This window comes from Pteropus medius, unplaced genomic scaffold (assembly GCF_902729225.1).
Source record: "Pteropus medius unplaced genomic scaffold, Ma_sr-lr_union100, whole genome shotgun sequence".
NCBI lineage: Eukaryota > Metazoa > Chordata > Mammalia > Chiroptera > Pteropodidae > Pteropus > Pteropus medius.
The window spans coordinates 335,388-358,620 of record NW_024349802.1 but is presented as its reverse complement, the minus strand read 5'-3'; the positions used below and the strand labels follow the sequence as shown (position 1 = coordinate 358,620).

Below are 23,233 nucleotides of genomic sequence, written 5' to 3'. Positions count from 1 at the left end.
GGCCCTGGACCGAGGGCCCAAGAAACTCAGTCCAGGGGCTCAGGCCCAGACTCTGACCACAGACAGCGTCTGCCACAAACTGTGACCTGTAAGCCTCTCCTTCAGAAGGGCCTGCCGCTGCCACATCCCACGTCAGCCCCACGTGTGGCCTTGCTGGGCAGACAGGAAACGTGCCGGCGGCTCTGTGGAAGGCCACGTCCTGGCTGGAAAGCCACCGGACACGCCAGACACACAGTCAGCAGGCAGGTGGGGGGAGGCAGGCCCGGCACCCTGGGAGCCAGCCTGGGAAGCTCCTGCCACCAAGACCACACTGGCGGGTGACGGGCAGGGTGGGTGGTGCCAGCCAGGGCAGACCGGTGCCTGCTGCGGGCCTGGCCCAGTGGCCAGCTGACTCCGGGAGCCCATCCGCCCACCCTCCCTGTGCTCCCCGCTCCCACCGGGCTTCCGCACCTACGGGGTCAGAGTCCTCACGGAGCGGGGAGGGAGAGACGAGAGGGGGCAGTGGGGGTTGGGGCTGCGTGCCACGCTCAGGCGGGAGCCGCCCCCACTCTGGAGCAGCTGTGCGGCGCCTGTCCTCCCCGGAGGGAGCCCCTGAGAGGCACCCGTGGGTCCCAGGCCGCCCGCCCCGGGCGCACCTGCTTATTCACTTCCGTCTTGTTGATGATGCCGATGACCTTCTGGACGGCACTCCTGGCCTTCTTCCTGCTGGCCGCAGAGGACAGCAGCGGGCGCCAGGTGTTCCAGAAGTGCCGCGCGGCCAGCATCACCAGGGCGCTGCTCCCCGCGATGCCCCCGAACCTGAAAGGCAGGTCCCACCTGCAGAGCCGGTGCCGCCCGTGCTGCCGCAGCAACACCTGAGGCTTCGACACCCACGACGGGCACGGTGAGGCCGGGGTGTCGGGGCTGCCCCCAAACCCTGGATCCCTGTGCCCAGCTCAGCAGGACTCTGCGGCCCCAGGGCACGTCCCTGCTGTGACTTGTGCCTAAGCCACAGCTCCCACCCCCACTCCCCACCCTGACCCAGCTCAGGACCCCGTTCCCGCTGCCCGTGCTGATGACCCTCATCACAGGATCACTGAAGGACGCGCAGCCGCAGTGGCGGTCCCCGCTGAACCGCGAGCCCTTCGTTTCACAGCACTGCAGTCATTTTCTCTCACACAGCGCGCACCCCAAATGCACGACACAGCAGCCACGTAGCACTGTGCACACCTGACGCTCTCTGCGAAGGCCTTGGTGGCCGCCAGGCGCAGCCGTGTCTGCCCCTTCAGGTTCTCCATGATGCTCCTGCCCTGGACGCAGGCCGTGGTGCTCAGCATCTCCGCCACCAGCTGAGCCTGGACCCTGGAGGCACAGAGGGGCCAGAAGCAAGAAAGGTGCCTGCAGCAAGGTGCGTGAGCCTGGGACGGCCGAAGAGCCTCATGGAAGTCCCCAAAGCAGAACCAGCCGAGTCTGGTCAACCCACAGAACCACGAGACGGGGCCAACGGCTGATCTGCAGGCTGTCCCGTGCGGCCATCAGCGAGCAGAGCAGGGTCCTCTGTGGGTGCCTCCCGCCTCGGCATGGCCGAGCCCCACTGGGAGCTATGGGGCCCAGCACCGTGTGTCAGAGGCCGCCACCCTGCGCCAGGGACTGTCCTGTGCAACTCTGACTCACAGCGGTATTGAGCATGCCACGCCACCCCCTCCCCAGACCGTCATGGACCAGCCAAGCCATGCTGGGCACACGCGACACCACACGCATTGACATCGGCCCCTGGCAGCGCCGGATGGGAGCACGCACGTCCCTGCACCTCGGCTCAGGGGTGTCGACCCTTCCAGGAGAAACGCACGGGCTTCCAGGCAGACTCCTCGCCAGGGCCCGACGGCCCGAAGCAGGGACCGGCCTGCGGGAGCCTCGAAGGGGGCAGCCGCCGGCCCTCGGCCTGCAGGTCTACCGGTCTGCCGTGCAATGTCACGTCCACGCGCTGCGGGGGGACCGAGGCACGTGGAGAAGGGGCCCTTCCTAGGTCCCGCGGCTGCTGGGGACAGCACGCTGTCCATGTCACCTGGCTGAGATGTGGACGGCTTTAATCAGCTGTAAACTTTCCGATTTTTTTTTTTTGCTCACTTTGTTCTGTCAGTTACTGAGAGGAACATCAAAATCTACAGCTGTGATTGTGAATGTATCTAATTTTTGCTTCTCAAATTTTTAAACTCTGCTATTAAGTGCACAGACATTTAAGTTTTGGGGCTTCTTCCTGCTTATTTAACCGTTTCGCCATTACGAAACGTCTGTCTCTTACGACAGATGCGTCTTTGGTGTTCGAACGAGGCCAGCCCAGTGTTCTCGTGACGCGCGTTGGCACAGGGACCCTCTCTCCCAGCCCCTTGGCCGCGTCTTTGTCCCTGAAGTGAGCCTGGCGTAAAGGCTCCCAGCTGGGTCTCGGCTCCGGCGCGCGGCGGGCGTGGGGCCCGTCGCAGGGGACGGGGCCGCGGACGGGGCCGGGGTGAACCCGCTGGGCCTTCCTTCATCTTGTGTGTTTCTTCGTTCCCCCCTCCTCTTCGGGACTGAGTGGTTTTTGTCTCCCATTTTATCTCCTCTATTCGGTTTTCAGTTTTACCTTTTTATCATTTTTTTAGTGTTGCTCTAGAGATTACAACACACACCCTAAAACTCATCGCGGGTCACCCCGAGTTACCATGGTTTCATTTCACAGGTGATGAGAGACCCCTAAACGACAGACTTCTGTTCAGCTCATCCCCACCCTGTGTTACCACTGGGATGTGCTTTCCTGCTACGTCACTAATGATCCCGCAACACGGCTACTTCCGCCCTAAACGAGGACACGTCTTTTAAGGAATTTAAGAGCCGACGGGGGACGGTTCGGCTCGTCGCACGCGTGCCGGGGGCCTTCCTCTCCCCTGGGGCCGAGGCTCCACCTGGCAGCACCTTCCCCCAGCCTTCCCTGCTCTGAGGCCTCTGGGAAGGCCCCCTCTTAGCTTTGGTTACTTTTAAGTGCCTCGATTTTGCCTTCAGTTTTTGAAGGCTATTTGTAGTGGGTACAGAAGTCCCGATTGACAGGTTTTTCTTATTTCACACTTAAGAACGGCTTGCACTGCGTCTGCTGAGAAGTCAGGGTCCTACCATTTTCCCATAGAAACGTGTCTTTCCCCCACCCCACCCCTTCCCAGGTCTTCCTTACCCTCAGCCCCCAGCGATGTGCCCACAGTGAAAGCAGGTGCGGTTGTCTCCGTGTTTACCCGGCTTGCACTGAACACACTGACGCACAATCGCAAACATTCTGGGTCCCTCCTGCCGTGGGGGCGTTGGCCGCGTCGTCAGAACACCAGAGTCAGGTGCCGGGGAGGGTACTTACGGACTCGTGGTCCTCAGTAACCTAATGCCCATCTGGATGGCCTTCTGCGAACACGCCATGGTGACCTCGTGGTCGTGGGCCACGTAGGCGAAGTTGGTCAGGCGCATCAGGGTCTGCAGCTCCACGACGGGGTCTGACCAGCTGCACTCAGAGGCCATGCGCACCAGCTGCCGGCGGGGCGGAGGGCACGTCAGGGTGGGAGGCTCCGACCCCGCAGCCCGCAGTGGCCGTGTGGCCAGTTCATCTGGCGACACCTTGCGTGTGGTTCAGTGTTCCCCTTGCCACAGATCGTTTGGTTACGTTACTCCTGACTGGCGCTCGACAGGCAAAGGACCCTCCGCACAGTAAAGGCCACAAAGGCTAAGTTACCGCGCCACTGGGTGTGAACCGAGGCTCAGGCTCTGGCACAGGGTTCGCGGTTGGGGGACAGATGCCCCCCCCAGTCCCTGTGGGGTGCCCCGCCCTTCGTGGCCCTGTGGAGAAAGCTTAGAGTGAGGCTACCAAGTGAAACTAAAGTCCGGTGCCCTGAGGGGACGGAGGGGTGGGAGAACGCAGGTTCCAGCCCCAGCCACCTGGGGTGAGGCCCTCTGACCCTAGCTCTGCCTCTGAGCAGCAGAATTCAAACAAGTGTCCTTGGGGGGTGCGGGTAGGGGGCTTTGTCTGTGTACAGACCTGGCATGTCTGCCAGGACACCTGGTGACACCCACCTGGGCTAAGGGGGGTACAGTAAAGTCCATGAGGCCCAGCCCGTTGCAGGAGTACATCTCCAGAGCAACGAGGACTCTGGTCACAGAGCTGATGTCCTCATCGGTGCCCTGGGGGGGGGGCAGAGCGTGTCTATCAGTCCACGGGACACCAGGCTGCAGCCCTGGGAAGCTCTGTGGCAGCGATTGGAGCCATCCGTGCAGGCTTCTCTCCAAGTGACCGTCCGCGTGCCCAGAAACGAGGAACCCGCGCAGCCCTCGGCGGCGAGACGGCCGGAGGGGGGGGGAGGCAGCCGCGCGGACGCCTTCCCTAAGGACCTCGCCCCGCCCCCTTTCCGCCTGTCCGCGGCCGCTGCCCATGCGCAGGTCTCCGCCTATGGCCAGGCAGCCCACGTGTGCCGGCCCCTGCTTGCTCCCCCAGCCCCCACTCCCACAGCCTCGCGTCCACAGCTCAGGGGCCCCTGGTGCCCTGCCAAGGAGAGCTCCCTCTAGTCTGGCTGCCCCTCCGGGTAAAGCCACAGTGAGCGTCTCCAAGGGTGGACAGCACCCCCAGAGGCTGAAGGATAGAGAGGACGCTGTGGTGTGGTCAGTGGAGGGGCCAGGGGCAGGGACCTCAGTGAGAACAGCCCCACCTCTCACAGGAAAACGAAGCTCTCCCCATTGCGCATGGCCATCCGGGTGGGTGAGGCCTGAGGGCGTGGCCCTGCACCCGCTCGTGGTGGAGGCGAGGAAAGCAGCCCGCCGCGTTCTCCACGCCCACCACCACCACTCGCCCACCACTGTTCCCCTCCGCCCCACACTCCACTCGCCGCCCGCACCTGCTCCTCAGCCCAGCGGCCCAATCTGCTGCTGTAGCAGCTGCTTGGCCTTCACCCAGGTGGCGATGAGCTGCTGCCGGGCCACGGTGGGCACGGTCTCCTCGGGCGCCGACCCGTTGGTCAGGTTCAGGGCAAACTCACAGACCTGTAACAGGGCGGGGGCAGTGGGGTCAGGAGGACCTGTTCACAAACCCAATCCCGAACAGGGGAACCGGGGCCAAGCCCCAAATCACTAAAGGAAGCAGAGCCAGCTCTGGGCCCGGGCTGCAGCCGTGGCTTAAACACGCGCCAGCCCTGAGCAGCCCGCGCCCGCTCACGACCCCTCCCCTCGCCCAGGCGGAGGCCCCGCCCCTCTCTCCGCCCTCGCCCGGCTGTGCCCTGGGCACCTGGCGGCCGTGCCCCCCACCCTCCCCACCGCACTCAGGTCGGCTGCAGGTTCCGGCAGCTTCCCTTTGGCCATTAAGGGGCTTGCTGAGATTCTTCTGAACTAGAGATGGGTGACGGGTCACCAAACGCTCTCCGCCACCCACCAAGGCCACGTCTTGCCCTCTGCTGATCACCGCAGCGAAGCCCACGCCGACTGGGAAATGGCTGTCACAGGCCCCACCGCCCGTCCACACCCCGCCTGAGAATGTTCTATCTGGCACTGGAGCTCTCTGTCCTGAGCCGGCACTGGTCCGTAGCCTCAGTTCTAAGTCCTATTTTTCTCTAGGATAACCAGCGCAGGGGGGGCCTGGGCTGGCAGGGACGCCCCTCCCCGACTGCCACCCACGTCCGCTCGCCTGGGTCCCTTTGTTCAGAGATGTGGGCTTCCCACGCCCCCGCGCTCATGCCCTGCTCCTGCGGGTCCGACTACCCGGTGGCCCGCTGCCCGCCCCCTGCCGGATGAGAGAGGCCAGCGCGCCGCCCCCCACCCGCTGCCCGGCGCAGGCCGCACCTCTACTGCAGCTCTGACTTCAGAAGAGGCGCCCGCGTCCAGCGGTGTGTGGGGCGTGTTTGTGCGCATGGCCCTCCTGGCCCTTTCTGACGTCTGGGCCGGGATCCAGCTGATGATCAAGCCTCGAGCCAGAGCATTGCAGAGCATGACCAACATGACGGGGTCGCTGGGGGACGAGGCGGAGCAGCTGAGCCCGGCCCCGGGGGCCACCAGCCTCGCATCCGCAGCGGCTGTGTTTGCCGGGCCCTCTGCTGGACTTAAACTGGCTGCGGCCGCCTACTGCCCCGGCACCAGGCCCGCTCACTGCCCCAGCTGTTCAGGCCTCAGGGGAGGACACCTGTTCTTGGCCGGCTCTGTCCCCCAGCACAGGTGCCTTCAACCTGAGAGGGGACACCGGGGACAGCTCAGGGAGTCCTGCGCATGCGGGACAGAAAGGCCCGCCTGGCCACTGCGCCTGCAGCCGGGTCCCCCCAGCAGCCCCTAGCTCGTGGCCTGAGAATGGCCACTAGTCACCGGGGCCACTGCGCTCAGACCAGAAGCTCCGGGTTTCTCTGGGGGACATCGTGGTACTGCAGCCCTTAGAAGAGCTGCCAGTCGTCTCTGTGGGTCGGGAATCAGGGACTCGGAGCAGAACACACAGGGCGACGGCCGTGAAGAGGGGCTCAGCTTCCAGGGCTGGCCCCCCGGAGCCCAGAGGGACACCGACCGCGGAGGCCGCGCCTGGCCCACAGGAGGCGCGGACCCTGAGCGAGTCCTTAGCTCACGGCCCGTTCTCTATTATCGTGATTTTAGAAAAGCCTCACGTGCTGCTGCACCCTGACCCGACCTTGAATTTCTGCTTTAACGTCTGATGGAAACGTTAAAACCTCGTTCCTCAGATTCAAATCAAACCAACAGAAAACATTCGAGGAGTGTTTTAAAACTTCACTGTAGTTAGATGAAACTTTAACCCGACTTTTTTTTAAATTTCTAATTCTGGCTCATGAAAATGCGAGCGTTGCACGAGCTAATGCGTGAGCAGAGAACGTGGGCACAGGGACCCCACCCAAAGAGCGCCCCCCCCCGCCCCCCCAGCGCAGGGCCGGCTGGGCGTGCACACTGCACCACACCGTGGGGCCGGGCGGTCCAGGGCCCTGAGTGCCTCATCCACCGCACACTCCATCCTGCGGCTCTGAGAGGGGGTGCCCTGCTAGGAAGTGGAGACCTGGGATGACTTGAGCAGCCCCATGTCCCCACAGGCTCTCCTCGGCCTGGCCCCTCCAGGCACTTGCTGACTGTGGCCCTACCTCTCGCTGGGAGGACAGCGCTAAAGATGGGGGAGGGGCCCGCATGTTCCAACCCACAGCTGCGGCTGAGCCTCACCCATTGTGGCCCGTGACCTTGACGACGCCCAGGAGGTGGTACAAGGTGTCCACGAGCTCCTTCTGCCGCCCGGCCGTGATGAGGTGGTGGTTGTGGTTCAGGACGTAGGCCATGGCATTCTGCACGATCCAGGCCTCCTGTATGTCCTGCCCAATGTCTGCAGACCGCAGCCAGCTGCTCATGGCGTACTGCGACAGGCTCTCAATCCAGGTCCTGCGGGACACAGCGCCCGGCTCCGCGTCTGCACGCCTGCCCCAGTCCACACGCCCACGTGAAGGCTGCCAGCGGCTGCCCAGCGGCAACGGGGTGGGGTCAGGAAGGTGTGTCCCTCCCTAAGGACCCCGGACCTGCCCAGTTCCTTCCGTCTCCCAGCAGGACACCCCTCGCTCACACCGAGCAGACCCTCTGGCCTGGCCCTCCCACCTGAGGCCAGCCCAGCCGCCCGTCCGCCCCTGCGGCTGCCCCTCGCGCCTCCGGCCCAGCCTGCCCCGTAGCACACAGGCCACTGTCCGCGGGCCCCTGGCCTCACAGAGCGCTGTCAGTGGACACTCGCCGTCCTCGGACGGGGCCTCCGGGGCCACGTGGTATCGTGGGCTCGAGAGCTACGTGACTCTCCTGTTCGATTTTACAAAACTTGCAAATGTCAAAGCCGCGCAGCTCGTGGGTCAGGGTGGCCCGGCCTGGCTCACCGACCCTCCTCCAGCTGAGTGAGCTCTGCTCCGGCCTGGGCCCGGGCCCCACTCAGGCGTGCCACTCGCCGGGCGAAGCCCGCTAGCCAGGCCCGGGGCCGGTGACGTGTCATGCGAACACTCACTCCCCACCACGCTCACTTTTACAGACACTTAGGTGGATTTAGAGGACCACCCCCGGCCAGGGCAGGCGCAGCACCTTCGCTGCCGGGGGCGTCGGCACCTGACCGCCCCTGGGGCCAGTCTCCTGGGCCTCCCGAGGAGCGCTGTCTCCCCACACGCAGGGAGCCACCGAGGCGAGTCCCCACGTCACGTGGTAAGAGCAGGCCACAGCGCTCCTCCGAGCAAACGGGCAGAGACGCCCCCACCACGAGTGTGAGCTCCCGCATGTCACACTCACCACTCTCAGGAGGGACGGGCCCGAACCACGGAATAACCGGCCCTGTTCCTTCTCAGGGGACAGCAAACCGTGCCCTCGACCTGACACAGCCACCTGTCCTCTCTGCCACCAAGCCTGTGCTCGTCACGACAGGCCGTGTGGCTGGTGCAGGGAACAGCAGACGTGTCGGGCCACGTGGGGCCGCCCACCTGTACACGATCCACTCCGCATTGTCCTCCGGGTCCTCCGGCACGTAGCCGGCCGGGTGCTGGCTCAAGTCCTCAGGGGGGATAGGACGGTCATTTAGCATTACACCCTCCGACTGCAGCAACTGGACAGTAGCCTGTAAGGAAGTGTGTGGCAGGAGGTGACGTGGACCCCGCAGCAGCAGGAACACGCAGCCAGGCACACGGTGGGGGCCCCTGTGAGGAATCTCCGCTTCTCTCTATGGTGCCTCGTTCAAAGAAGTTTCGATGGTGACTCTGATGCTGACAATACCCCAAACGCAGTCACCAGTCACCGTCAAACCGTAATTCCTGCGTGACTAGATTCACAACCGATAGTTTCTAAGGAAAACCGAGGTCAACATGTGGTACACTTCTCCCAGGAAACCCCCCAAGGGCCAAGAAGCTCCCCATCCCGCAGGAGCGGAGGGGAGCATGGGAGCGCCTGTGTGTGGCAGTCACCTGCCCGAGGTGATGCTCAAGCGCACACTGCACACAGCACGCACCTCGGCGCTGATGAACCCCACTTCTGCGAACTTCCGCAGCAGGTGGGAGGGCGCCGGCTTCTGCAGCAGGTGCTCCGACTGGCCCTTGCTGTCGTGCGCCAAGCCGTCTCTGGTCCGCCTCTTCCTGGCTGTAGAAACAGCAGCGCTTCAGACGGGGCCACGGATGGCAGTGCCAGGGAGCTGGCCCCCGCCCGCCCGCTGGAACCCTGCCCCAGCTCCCGGCAGCAGGGCCTCGGAGGGGGAGGAGCGCCCCACACACGCGGGGCCCCTGTCCCCAGCTGACATTCTGCAAGGCTTTCCTGATTTCGCTAGTGGAATTCTGCCCGCCAAGCCTGATACATCTGCGCCGTGCTTCGGGCCCGAGTCTGGCCGCTCCAGGAGGCAGAGGCCACGGCAACTGCCCACCCCAGAGGCCCTGGGCCGGCGTGGGCCTGTGCGGCCTGCGCCAGGGCCGATGGGCCGGGCCCCGCTCACCCCGCCTCAGCCGGGGCAGCTTCTTCGCCCTGATGCTGTCGTACAGGAGGCAGAAACGGCTCGCGGTCCGGCAGACGTCCCACACAGCTTGCTGCCGCGCCACCTTGGCAAGCTCTGCCCAAATCTGTATCCTGCTCACAGAGACCCAGACGGGGGACGGTGAGCGCGCCGTGGCCGGTCCCGGCAGCGGCCAGCCCACCTGCTGCCACTGAGAGCAAGGCGCCTGCGCTCCAGCAGGGTCAAGGCGTCCGAGAGGAGAGCGCACGACCCCTGAGACAAGTCAGTGCTCACAGCAGGGCACCTGAGGCGGCCCTGGGCGGGGCGGGGTGGGGTGGGGGCCAGGACCCGGAGGGCAGGGCGGCCCTGGGGTCCGGCTCTCTGGTCCCGGCCAGCGTGAGGGCAGCCACGTCCCCGCCCTGTGACGACTGAGAAGCGTCCCTGTCCACCCCTGGGGTGGGCCTCCCAAGTCTGTCCTCCATCCGCCGGCTCCCGTGACCGCGCCCCAACCCCACGCAGGGCCTGGTGCTGGCGTCCTGCTGGAGGCTCGGCTCTCAGGCGACGGGGACAGCTGCCTGCTGGCCCGTGGGGCCGTGCGCCTGCCCCCCGACCCTGCGGGCCACACGCGGGACCCTGTGGCTGTGGGCTCAGCCTCCACAGACGGGCCCTCCGGCTCTCGGGGGCTCGGCCGCACGGGAGGCTCCTGCCCCCGCCTGCTCACCTCTCCTGGTTGTTCTCGTGCCCCAGACGCCGCAAGTGCCCGGCGGCCTTGTCCACGCTGAGGGTGTGGTGCCGCGCCTTCGCAGACAGGTGGGCGAAGCGGCCCCTGCTCTTCCCGGTGGAGACTGAAGGCGGAAACCAGGCGCAGCGCTGACTGACATTCCGGCCACAGGGTCACGCGCCTGCACCTCCGCTCAAGGGCGTGCTCGTCACCGGCATGTGGCCACTGGTCACAGCAAGCGGCGCTGGGCCCCAGACAGTGCAGAGTGGCCGCTGGCCGGGGCAGCTGTGCTCTTTGATGGGACTCCGCCAGGCCCCCGGGAACCGCGTGCTTTGGGGTCCACCTGGCCATCCTGCCCTACGCTGCCCTGAGGCTGTCCACTCCGCCTTCCACCCACCCAGGCCTCGAATCAGCGCTGCCACATCCGCCCTGCCTGACACCCGCCGTCCCCTCCCAGGCCGGGCGTTGGACCCGCTCGACATGGGGGGGCCCCTCCTGGCACCCCAAGAGCCAGGGGTCACCCGCACAGCCCCACGGGGACGCAGAGCCCCTGGCAGGCCGCGGGCTCAGCTGTGCTGCCCCAGGCCGGCCCTGCCCGCTCAGCCCGCAAGCCGCCCGCTCGGAGCAGCGCCGCAGGCCCCGCAGCGCCTCCTGCTGGCCGGCAGCAGTGGGAGCCCCAGCCCCAGGCCCCCCGCGTGCTGAGTGTGGAAACAGCAGAGAGCACTTGGGCTGCCTCACTCCCTCAGACTGGACGGCCGAGGGGGGTGCCAGAGGGGCCACGGCTGCCGCTCCCCCCGAGGGTCACGCCCCCACGCAGGCCGGGCTGGGCGCTGCCACAGGGCAGCAGAAGGGGTCGGGGCGCTCACCCTTGGCCTCGTTCTCGCTGTCCAGCACGATCTGGAAGGTGTCGGGGGCCAGGGCCAGGCCTGCGTTCACCAACAGCGCCCGCTTCTTCCGCACACTGTCCTTGGGGATGGCTTTCTTGGCCTGCAGAGGGACGCGTGTGAGCACATGGCCGCTCCCCGGGGCGCCCACTCCGCCCTTCCTGAGGTGGCCCCGTGGGGCCCCGACAGGTGTGCTGCACCCAGGGCAGGTGCTGAGCCCCCGTGAGCCGAGATGGCCGTGCCAGCACCTGCTCGATGGCCATGATGGCCTTGTCCTCGGCGCGCTCGGGGGACTGGTACAGCATTGTGCAGAGGCGCAGCCGGTTGGAGGCCACCCTGAGGTGCTCCTGGTACAGGCCCTGGCTGTCCAGCAGCGCAGCCTTCTGCAGGTGCTGCACAGCCGGCTCCAGCCGGTCCTCGTCCTCCTCGATGAGCGCCATCTCCATGTGCACTTGGCAGCGGAGCAGGACCATGAGGCTGGGGGTGACAGCGTGGTGTCACGGGGGCCGGGTGAGCTGGCTTCCCTGGAAGCCTCCCCGGGGGCCACGGGGGCGAGGGAGCCCTGCAGGCCGCCAGCAGCCCGAGCCCAGCTGGCAACAGCCGAGGGGACCTGGGCTCTCGGGCAAACGGGGTCCCAGCAGCACGAGCGGCCCTGAGAAGGGCACGTGGCGCTGTCTCCCGTCACGTCGCCAGCGACTCACTGCCCCATCTTTGAAGACACGGGCCCCGTCTTTGCCCTCTGGTCTCGGGGGCTGAGGCACACACGCCCGCTCCTAACAGTCGCCAGCCCCGTGGGCCCTCCTGGGAGTCAGAGCTGGCAACAGCCACAGCGGACGGGCAGGGCCCTCCAGAGAACATGCGGTTGGCTCGACGCAACCCGACCAGTGTCATTCTCCACGCTAAGGAACGAGAGGCGTCCCACGGCCATTCCAGTAGATACGGGAGAAACGCTCGACGCCCCCCGCGATGAGACGCGGCTCACAAACCAGACGTTTCGCGGGGGCGTCTTCCCGTAGGCCGCGACATCTCGACAGAGGCGACTGGGGAGACGGCAGCCAGAGGAAGTTATTTCTCAAAATCGGGCAAATGTGAAAGTAAACTACACGGACATTTTCGTAAACAAGAAATAAACTCATTAAATTAAAAAAAAAAAAGGCTGAAGGGAAGAAAAAACAGCATCTGGGAAACGAGCCGAGTGGAGGCCGTCGGGGCCCAGCGCGAGCACGCGCGGGGGGGACAGGCACGGGGCGCGGGGGACAGCACGGGCTGGGGGGGATACAGGAATGGGCGCAGGACAGGGCAGTGAGAAGTTCACCACACAGCCCAGTGGGGTCCAGGACAGATTTTTTACCCCGACAGAGAGGAAGGAAACGCAAACCCCATGCTGAGCAGGAGGTGATTCTCGAGAGTCCCCTCCCACTGCCCCCCACGTGCCAGGGCTCACCGCAGGTGACAGCCGGCTCCCAGTCACGGTCAACGGGGGATGGCAGCAGTTCTCCCTGCAACGCATTCCAACCCCTATGGGTTCTCCTGTTGCTGGCACCCTGCCCGGGGCTTGGCCCCCCCTTCCCTTCCTGGCTGCCACCCCGGAAGCCCTGCCCCCTAGCGCCCCTCTGACTTCCCCTCAGGAAACAGAGAGACAGGAAGCCACCCCCACGTCTGCTCCCCTGTGGGGCTGAGTCCCTCGTCTGTGAGGCCACCCTGCAGCGTCCCGACCCTGTGACGCGCCTTCGGGGAACGAACTAAAGAAACCCAGAACGCAGCCGTGGGCTTCGCCCCGTACGGACCCGCCAGGATGGTGCTTTCCATGCCACCCCCACCATCCCTTCTGTCCCGTGCCCACCTGGCCTCACGCCCAGCCACGGCAGCCCCCGACCCCTCCGACGCAACCCCTGCTCAGCCAGCAGGGACCCTGTGTCCCTCCCACAGCCCGGCCCCTTCCTTCTCAGCCCTTTGAGGCCCCCTCAGCTCACCAGACCCCAAAGGGGCCTGGCCTTGGGCTTCCTGCCTTTCCGGGGACTCCAGCGACCTCCCAGGCCCTTCCCTGCAGGGCTCCCCAGCTCACGGCCTGCAGGCCTTCCCCGCACGTCTTTGGGCCCCTCAGACCAGGGGTGTCAGGGAGGGGCGTGTGTCCCCAACCCCTTATGCCCACACTCACTGCCCGGCAACCTCCGCTCAGTCACCCTCGACTCTCACCTGGCACCTGCCACCAGCTTTGTCCACGGCTGTCCCAGCAGCGGCAGAGCGGTCACTTGACAACTGAAGAGCCCTTCTCTACCCCGCCCCCTGCTCAGGACAATGCGGCCCCCAGGGCCTGGACCAGCTCTGGGTCCACCGCATGCAGGGCCCTCATCCTCCCTAGTGCCCAGGCCCCGCCCGTCTGGTCTCTAACGAGATCAGCATCTCAGCCGGCTGGGACCACCGGGCCCAGAACTGCTGGCCCTGCCCTGCCCTCCCCACGCCCTGCCCTAGGGGTCATCTGAGCACTTGCTACATCCAGCCTGTCGGCGCGTGAGCTGCGGTACAGGACAGACACACGCTTAGATGAGGGTGGGGAAGTGCGGGGGTAGGAGCAGGCGTACTTGTGGGTAAGTGTGGGCGCAGGTACGGGTACGTGTGGGTGCAGGGTGGATGTAGGTGCAGCTACAGACACGCACGTAAGTGCTTTGGCCACACCCCTCACTGGGCGCCTCTAGGGCCTGGCCCGAGGCTGGTGACAGCCAGCGTATGATGGATGACTCAACCTGCTGAGGGCAGAAGGCACCCAGTCCAGATCACCGCACTGCCTGGGGGACGGCAGTGCCCACCCTGGCCTGTGAGCATCAGACGCCAGGTGAGTGGACACTGGTTCGCGGCCAGCTCTGGGCCATGCCTAGGTCCCTCCGTCGGAGCTCATGGAGCACAGGTGACGCTGGCCTGGCCCTGGCTCTCAGAGGTCTGACCTGAATCTGGTCGTTGCCCTGTCCCCGAGGGTCTCAGGCCCAGGCTGGCCCTTAGCCGCCATGAGCAGGTGATGGGGACAGCCTGCCCCTCTCAGGACAGACGGATGGCACTGTCACCCCAGCAGCCGCCCCAGCCCTCTCTTACACAGTGGGTGCTCCAGCTTGCATCGCGTTTTGGGCAAATGAGCTCGACTTCATCCTCAGCCCTGGGGAGGGCGGACGCTGCCCACCCTCTCCTGCCCCCCGTCAGGCCTCTCTGAGGGGCCAGCCCACGACGCGACGCACGCGCTACCTGTCCACCTTCTCCAGGATGGCGGCGACGCTGGCCAGCGGCCTCCGCAGCTGGCGCCGCAGGCTGTGCTGCAGCAGCGGGAGACACAGGTTCCACTGGGTGGTGCACAGCACGTGGATGACCCGCAGGTCGCCCAGGCGGACGGCTCGCTGGAGCGCGACGTCCAGTCTCTGTATTATGCTCAGCTGGCTCTGCACGGAGACAGGGACCGGTCCGTGAAGACTGCCCGGCGAGTGGCGGCCATCGGGCCTGCCCGCACGACCTGGGGCCCCGGCAGCCCTGGGCGGACCCCGAGCCCGGGACGCGTGAGGCCCAGGAGGCAGCGGGTGGGGCCAGACCCGTGGTCAGACGCTGTCTGTGCGGACGGCCTATGGCCTACGCAACCTTCTCCGAAAGGGTCTGGCTGCCTCACGAGGCTGCAGTGGACGTGCCTCTGTGCATCGCCCTCCTGTTTCCTGGCCTCGTGTACTTGGGGGCCTGGGCCCCATCAGCCGTGTCACCTGGAGACAACCTGCCCCAGCCTGCGACACGCGCCCCCCACGGACAGGCCCTGGTCCCGCCTCACGCCCCACGCCTTCCCCGGGGCCTCGGGCTCTGCTCACACTGCGCCTGGGCCGGGGTCACGCCAAGCTTGGGATCCCTGAGCCCAGGCCAGCAGGCTGCAGAGACACGGCGTCAAAGCCCCAGGAGCCAATGCCTGGGGTCCTCGCCGGCGGAGGTGGAGGCACCGGCACCGCGTGGCCACTCGAGCAGGCCCGAGCACCACGCCCACGGCCGCCCGAGAGACAGTTCTGCCACGTCTCCCCCGCCTGCCCGCTGGCAGGTGCCGCCACAGCACATGACCGTCTGCGACAGGCGTGACCTCCCTCGAGAGGGTCAGCGCCGGCGGGTCAGCCCATTGGCAGCCCAGCAGGGACACGAGTGACCGGCAGGTGGAGGTGAGTATGCCACGCAGAGCGGCCGAGGGTGTGGAGCACGGAGCTCTCCTCTCCATGCAGGTGGCCGGCGGGGCCCTCCCAGGCCAGGCGGGTGACACGGGACGAGGACGGCCTGGCACGTGGGGCTGCTGTGAGGGCCCCACGAGCAATTCCAGGCAGTGGCCGCCTCGCTAGCGGCCAGTATCCTGTTCCAATAAACTCTCGTTCCTTCTTCATCTGCGGAATTCTTACTAAGGACTAGCATACAAGGACCTCTGGTCCCTTTTGCGGGGCGGCTGCGGGCCCAGACCTCGGTCCGTGAACAGGCCCGAGCGTGGGGCCGGCTCTTCGGGACAGCGGCAGCCCTGCACCAACTCATCGAAAAGCCAGTCGCCTTCTCCGCAGCCACAGACGGAACCTTCCACAGTCTACGGTTTTGAGTAGGGCAGCTGAGAAAGTCAGAGCGGCTGCAGTGACAGCGCCACACAGCGCCCCTGCCCACACGCCCCTCCCCTGCAGCGACCTCACCCCATCCCCAGAGCCCGTCAGGGCTCCACGCCCAGGGAGCTCACGGCCCCTCGCTACGGCAGGGGTGACTTTGTGCCTTCCCAGACGTGGGCCTGGTGGCAAGACCCTCACAGAGATACGGTGTCCTTCTCCAGGGCGGGGTTCCCGGCCTGTGGTGGGTCGGGGGGCAGCTCCACAGACCACAGGGCTCAGCCAGAGGTGGCTCCCAGCCCCAGCCCCGGCTGCAGGCCCCCAACACGCCCAGCAGACCGAGGTGGCTCCGGGAGCCACGCTCACGAATATGGAAAAGGCTGGTGGCTCAGGTGCCACCCAAGCCTCCAAAGTGCCTGCCTGAGCCTGTGCTTACGGTGGGGAAACTGAGGCACGGCAGGGCACACGCGAACATGGCACACACACAGCTCTCGCGCGCGGCCTGCAGCCCTGCCCCGGGCCTACCTCCACGGCCGCTCGGCTGTAGGTCCTGACCTTACTCTCGAGTCTCAGAGCTTCCAACTCGTACTCCAGGCCCTCGATCTCAATCAGCTTCCCAGGGTCCTGCACACACGAGCCATTTTTGTATACATGGAGATTTTTGACAAAAACCTCACACATTCGTTAACTTCAAAGACAGTTTTAAGTTCTAATTAATGTATAAAGTAGAAATTCGACAAATTAAAATCATAAGATCACACAAAAATATATTTTAAAACTTAAAATGTTTTCAAAAGATGCAAAGATTTAAGTAAGAAAGCCAAAAGAAATTTTTTACCGTTATCATAGAGGGAGAAATACAGTTCACGTCACTGGACACGGAATTTGTAACTAATTAGAGCGACTGGACAAGCCTGGCCCTGGAACCCAGCTGCCCCCGCCCCCGCCCGCTGTGCCCCGTCGGCTCCCGCAGCCAGTCCAGTCTCTGCGTGGTGGGGAGGCTGTGTACACACAGGGCTCCCGGCCCCTGGAAGCCCCAAGAGCCAACTCTGCACGGGTCCTGGGGGCTCCGGGGGCTGGTCTCGGGAGGGACAGGCCCTGACTGGCAGTGGGCACTCTTCAGCTCGGACGGTAGTCTTCAGAAGAGGGGCTGGAAGTGGGGTCACCGATCCCAGGCCGCCTGTGCGAGAAGCCTCCGTAAAACCCCAACGGACGGGCTTCGGGGAGCTTCCGGGTGGTGAGCCCATCCACACGGGGAGCGTGGCACACCCCAACTCCACGGGGACAGAAGCTCCCGTGCTCGGGACCCCCCAGGCCTCACCCCACACGCCTGCTCACCTGGCCACTCGCCTCTGCCCTTGACCACGTCCTCTACGATATAATAAACCCGCAGACGTGTGTTTCCCTGAGTTCTGCGAGCCACGTAGCGAACGGACAGAACCCGGGAGGGGCTGTGGGAACCCCCAATTTGTAGCCAAGTCAGACAGAAGTTGGGGGTGACCTGGGACCTGCTGCTTGCGATCGGCACGTAGGTGGGGGCAGTCCCGTGGGGCTAAGGGAGCCCTTAGCCTGTGGGCCTGACGCTCTCTCCAGGTCGCTCCCATCAGGACTGAGGTGAGTGGCAGGGCCCCCAGCTGGTGACGTGGAGAATTGCTTGGTGCGGGAAAAACCTCCACACATTCGGTGACCAGAACTGTCCAGCAGTGGAGTGTTGGGTGAAAACGCACAGGCGGTGGCGACTGGGTCCCCACCACACGGGTGGCACGTCGCGGCTCACGGCATCTGGCGTCTTTCTTGCTGGCGTCCGTCCGTGTGTCTTCCGTGGGGCAGCGTCTGCTTGGATCTTTTGCATTTTTTAGGTGGTTTGTTTTCTCGAGTAGTTAGAGTTCTCTATAGACTCTGGACATAGTCCGTTATCAGACGTGAGGTTTGAAAATTTTTTCTCTCAGTATCTGGCTTGTATTTTCATTTTCTTAACAGTATCATTTAACGAGCAGAAGTTCTTCATTTAATAAAGTTTAATTTGCCAGTTTCTTCTACGGGTTATGCTTTTGATATCCTAAGAATAATTTGCCTCACCCAAGGTCAAAAAGATTTTCTAGAAGTTTCATAGTTTCGATACTCACGTTTAGGTCTGTGATGCATTTTGAGTTAATTTCTGCATATGGTGTGAGGTATGGATCGATACCTTTTTTTTCTTTACATTTATTCCATGGTTCCGGCACCATTTTTAGAAAACCATTTTTTATCCACCAAATGCCGTTGCACCTTTGTCAAAAGTCGGCTGCCCGGACATCTGTGAGCCTGTCGTGCTGGTCTGGGCGACGTCCCTTCACGCCGACGTGACCCTGTCACGGGCCTTCAGGCTACTGCTCCGCGTGTCCAAAGCTGCCTTCGGCCATTCCAGGCTCTGTGCATTTCTGCATAATTCTATATCGGTTTGTCGATTTCTGACACTTCCGCTGGGATCTGGCTTGGGATTGCTCTGAATCTATTCTTCGGTCTGGAGAAACTGGCGTCTGAACAGTATTGAGTCTTTCGATCCAAGTATTGCATTTCTTGAACAGCCAGATCTTTGCAAGAGCCTCGAACCCTCGCTCAGTGTCTCCATCCGCCGTGTGGTCACCTTCCCGGTGCCCTTCACTGCTCTGTGTCACCTCGAGTCCTGTCTGGTCCCCTCTTCCTTCTGCCTGAAGAACCTCCTTGAAAATTCTTGCAGTGTTTGTTAGTCAGACTCTGTCAGATCTTGTATACTTTAATTCATCCTTATCTGCCTCTGATTTTGAGGTAGGGTTTTTGGTTGGCCATTTTCAGCTTCGGATTTAGGGGCGCCGACCTCAGCTCTCCCGACATGTATTTTCCCCCGGGAAAGTCTGCTCTCACCCTTACTTTTGTTCCTCAGAACATAATTTTTTCTCCTCTTTAAAGACCATGAAACTTTGAGCCATTATTTCTCAAAATATTTTTCCGGCCCCATCCTTTCTCCTTCCTCCTTCGGGGACGCCGACGACCGGCCTGCTCACCTGCCTGAACTTGCCCGACGTCCAGGACACCGTGCATTTTCTTCCTAACGTCCCTTCTCTGTTTCATTCTGGATGACCGCATGACTGTACCTTCAAAAGGTTGCCGATCTTTCCTTCTGAAATGTCTACTCTGCTTTCCTTTTTATTTAAGATTCTTGTCTAGGTATAACTGACCAATGAAATCGTATGCGCTGGACTCCGGCACACGACATGGCAGTGGCGGGTCGCCGGCCAGCGTTGGGCGCGCAGAACCACGCACCGCCCCCCCGCAGGTCCGACCCCGTGGCCGACGTGCCCCTCGCCCCCGCACCCTCGGGCCTGGACCCATGATTCCACTCTGCTTCTTCCACTTAGCAATATGATAATGTGCATTTAAAAATCTTAAAAGTGAGAATTCCCTAGCAATTTCACGTCAATGAACTTACCTGAGGAAAAATCCTAAATGCACATAAAGCTTTAGGCACAAAATGGTCATTGCAGCCTTTACGGAAGTAAAAAGCAAGCAACAACAGGATGTCAACGTCCAATGACAGGGTTGGAGAGTACGTCACAGATCACGAATGTGTGAAACATTGTGCAGCCCTTCAAGTGGGTTACATGAACACCTGCTGGCGGCACAGGCCAGCGCCTATGACCACAGGAAAAGGGAGGAGGGCATGGGCAAAATCGCAAAAATCGCATCTCCACCGTGTCACGTGCACAGAAAGAAAACGCGCCAATGGCAGGTTCAGGCCCCCGCGGTGACAACACGGGCCGTGGCGGTCCCGTTATGGGGCTCTCCGACCACCGCGCGTGGGCACCGGGCACCCACACCGCCGACCACTTACTTTGCTTTCCATCATCTTCAAGTCTGAGATGCAGTCGGAGGAGACCTCCTCGCATTTCAAGGTCAAAGAAAGATGAGCTAATTCAAAAAGCAAGAGGATTCTGGAAACAAAAAAGCAAAGCAGCCATGGGTCAGTAAGGGACAGGAGGGTCCAGCCGCACGGCAGAACACGCACCCAGTCAGCACTCGGCTACCGCGAGGCTCGCAGCCGTGGCTGGGAGCACAGGGTGGACACACAACTCCGGACTCAAGGCCACGTGAGGAACATCTGGGGACATCACCAAAAACATCCACGGTCACCAGTCAGGGTGTCTGCAGAAATCGACAGGCTGACGACGGCCTGAGCGACTTTGAAAAGGGACAAGGTCGGAGGCCGGAACCACCCGATCCGAAGAGCCCAAGCTGCAGGCACACAGGCAGCAGCCCTGGAGCGAGACCGCCCGGCTCCTCGGCTCCGGCACGGGACAGCCAAGTCCTGTGCACTCAGGGCGTCCAGCAGCACCGCTGGCAGCCAGCCACTAGGTGTCTCAACAGTGCCACCGGCACTGTCTCCAGACAGCAACCTTCCCTCTTTTTCTAGGTAACTGCCACAGTCATAACGGGACCACCGCGGCCCGCATTGTCACCATCCTCCCTGCTCCCTGCACTGGGAAGGGGCGTGGCCTCCGGACACCCCACTGTCACTGCCAACCTCACCTTCCATCCACTCCGCCTGGGACCAAGAGGGCCCTGGGAGGGCCGCTCCCCCCCCGCCCCGCATGGGCCAGGCAGGCGGGGACAGGGGAGAAGGGACAGCCATAGGTGTAAATGACTGGTTCTCAGTCCTTTTAGGTTTAAGCCGACAGAACTTTCTTCCTGCCCCAGAAGTGTCAGCAAGGCCCTCACAAAGGGTCAGGCTGAGGTGAGACCTAAAGACCCCAGAGGCAGCTCTGAGTCGCTGAGCCCGTGTCCCCAGCAAGCAGAGGACACACCCTCTCTTCCAGTCCAAGGAGCAGCGACCAATGCTGCCTGCACACGAAGCCACGACTGTCCAGCTCACAGACTGTCCAGCTCACAGACTGTCCTGGCACCCCCTCCGGCCACAGCAACACTGGGGGGCAGGCGCCATGTCAAACCCTGAGGGCGGGGAGAGTGAGCCAGGCGCACGGGCAGAGGCGGCCGACACGGCCGAGGCTGGATCATGGGCAGGCAGGGCGCCCCGCACGCGTGCAGTGAGACCCCCAGGGCCGCGCCCAGCGTGGCGGCACACTGGGGGCCAGGCCACGCCTCGCCAGCTTTCAGGAACGTGCCCCACGGGCTCCCAGGGGACCCGAAGGCCTTGTCAGGGGCCTCGCTGCCTAGGAAAACTTCACGATGCAGAAAAACGTTCACGATTTATGTAGGAAAGCAGGTTAAAAACTATGTGATCATAATTTTGAAAATATATATTGATACCATATTCGAACTTTCTGTAATAATTACATTTAAATTTGAAATGAGAAATTATGAGTCATTTAAAAAATACGCATATATGCGACCCCTGGCCATGGAATCTGTGTCAGCTGAAGAGCAGTGGGGGAAGTCACACATGAAGTGACCACAGGAACACAGGACGTCTCTGTGCGCCCTGTCATCCAACCCAGCTGCAGGCCACGTCAAGGTGCCCGTGGCCCTGCGTCCTGCTGTCACGGCCTGCAGGACCCCTCCCCTTGAGTAACTGCTTCTACCCAGCAGGAGACCCGCACCCCGAGCAGCCACCGCCCTGACTAGGTGGCAGGCGCTTCTGCCTTCCCTCGTACTCACGACTGCCCCCCACCGGCTTTGGTGAAGCAAGCTGCCACGTGGAGAGGCACGGACCAGGCCAGCACCCGCAGGAGCGCGGACCACGCCCGCCCGCCGAGCCGCAGAGGGGACCCCAGCCCCCGACAGCCGCTGCCGGATCCCCGCCCCGCGTGCAGCAGCTCAGGCTGCTCCGTGCTGTCGTCACGTGACAGCAGATCGCTAACACGCCCCCACGAGTCTTCTCGGCTGAGTGACACGTTACCACACACTGGGTGGCTTAAAATGACAGAATGCTACTCGCTCACAGCTCAAGAGGCGAGAGGTTCAAAGTCTGGGTGTCGCAGGGCTGAGCGCCCTCAGGTTCTGGGAAGGAAATACGCATTGCCGCCGGCCCCCACCGCACCCCGCCTCTGCTGTGGCCGGCACCTGCGGCCCCGGCTGCCGCCGCGGCTCTGTCCCTCTCTCTGCCTCCCTCCTGCCGTGGCCCCCTCCACGCGAGTCTGTGTCAACTCCCCTCCTCGAAAGGACAGAGGCGCAGGCGGCGAGGGCGGAGACCTGGCTGTGTCTTTCTGAGAAACACAATTCAACGCACGACACCCGTGAATTGACGATCAAACGACAAAGTGAAAACGCATCCAGAACAACTGCTATGCGCAAAGGGCCCAAAGGCTTCCTATGCAGGGTGCTGAAAAATTCACTGAGCGCCGAAATGACGAGCCGCCGCACGTGTGAGCCCGGGACAGCGGGAGCCGGGACAGCAACAGGTTCCTGACTCCCCGTTCTTTTAAACGTACGTGAGAATGTGACAGCTGCTGGGCGGGGAAAAATCCTGTCACCGCTGTGGGAATAAAGGAGGGGGACACTCCACACTCTCTGTCCCATCCGGCTCAGCTTCCCACTGGCGGGAACTTAACCCGGGATCATTGTCAACCCCACCAGCGCTCAGAGGGTTCCGGAACGCACAGAATGAAAAAGCCCAAATGCTCGGGGGGCAGCATTTGTCCACCTGCAGAAACCGTGCGCCGGCGGAAGGCGGAGACCAAGCACCTGCGGAGCCCTCCTGGGAGTCCCGCTTGACCCTGGAGCGTCCCGTGTGCAGTGACGCACCCGCCTCCCAGGACGCAGCGCTGGCAGCTGCTGGGGAGGCCGGGAAGCGAACTCACTTCTCCTCCCTGACCGAGGGGAAGCGCTGGTGATTGTAGTAGCCTAAACGCTGGTGCGTCTTCTTCAGGATCCTGCCCACGTCTTCGGGCAGTTCGTTTTTATCCAATTTCCTAGAATTAATTAAACGTTAAATAACCAAAAACTCCTGTCAGGTTTGTTCGAATTATAAAAGGAACTCTCATGAGGTGATCCACGCTGGCCAGAGGCCCAAACAATCCGCCCTCCTCCTCGGACCCCGGACCATTCGCACCTGCTGGCTCAGAGGACCCCCGGACGCCATGCACAGGGGGGTCCTACGTCAGCGCCTGCGCAGGGCCCGTGGGGGGCACCGGGCCCTCTGCACTCCTGCTCTGGGGCCTGGGACCGGCCCCTCTGCTCCCTCCCCTCCCCTCGCTCGCTGGCCTCCTCGCTCCCCTGGCCCCTTCATAGGGCTGGTCCCGCCTGGTAACTCCTTTCTCCCAGGCACCCCAACAGCCCCCCTCACTTTGCTCAGTGCCACGGCCGTGTCTCCGGCCTCACCTGGCACAACCAGCTGGTGACTCTGCCCTATGACCGACCGCTCGCTCACCGGCCCGCCTCGCCAGGGGCCTCCCCACAGCCTCCGCTGGCCCAGCCCGCCCCCCGCACGAGGCTGGGACCACTTGGCTCTGGCCCCCTCCCCAAACCACTTACGCCCTCAGCGTATTCATGTGGAACGTGACAGACATGCTGATAGAAGCTCTCTTCTCTTCCTTTAACTGAAGCTCGTCCATCAGTCCATGGCGCACCTGTGACCGAACGAACGCGAAAACCAGCTCGATTTAAACGGATCATTTGGTAG

The 23,233-nt window shown here is 63.2% G+C and overlaps 1 protein-coding gene across 1 annotated transcript in view; it reads right to left on the bottom strand.

The window, feature by feature from the left end:
* CFAP46 (cilia and flagella associated protein 46) overlaps positions 1 to 23,233 on the bottom strand; it is a 69,205-nt gene that overhangs the window by 41,748 nt on the left and 4,224 nt on the right. The window contains exons 7-24 of the mRNA XM_039835921.1: positions 23,086 to 23,180; positions 22,413 to 22,523; positions 19,490 to 19,589; positions 16,165 to 16,263; positions 14,285 to 14,475; positions 11,299 to 11,527; positions 11,033 to 11,153; positions 10,167 to 10,290; positions 9,449 to 9,579; positions 8,975 to 9,102; positions 8,454 to 8,587; positions 7,177 to 7,389; positions 5,815 to 5,980; positions 4,895 to 5,022; positions 4,063 to 4,192; positions 3,356 to 3,522; positions 1,210 to 1,341; positions 636 to 798 (exon numbers count right to left, since the gene is read on the bottom strand). Of these exons, the coding sequence (XP_039691855.1) occupies positions 636 to 798; positions 1,210 to 1,341; positions 3,356 to 3,522; positions 4,063 to 4,192; positions 4,895 to 5,022; positions 5,815 to 5,980; positions 7,177 to 7,389; positions 8,454 to 8,587; positions 8,975 to 9,102; positions 9,449 to 9,579; positions 10,167 to 10,290; positions 11,033 to 11,153; positions 11,299 to 11,527; positions 14,285 to 14,475; positions 16,165 to 16,263; positions 19,490 to 19,589; positions 22,413 to 22,523; positions 23,086 to 23,180 (2,562 nt within the window). The remainder of the gene's footprint in view (positions 1 to 635; positions 799 to 1,209; positions 1,342 to 3,355; positions 3,523 to 4,062; positions 4,193 to 4,894; positions 5,023 to 5,814; positions 5,981 to 7,176; positions 7,390 to 8,453; positions 8,588 to 8,974; positions 9,103 to 9,448; positions 9,580 to 10,166; positions 10,291 to 11,032; positions 11,154 to 11,298; positions 11,528 to 14,284; positions 14,476 to 16,164; positions 16,264 to 19,489; positions 19,590 to 22,412; positions 22,524 to 23,085; positions 23,181 to 23,233) is intronic.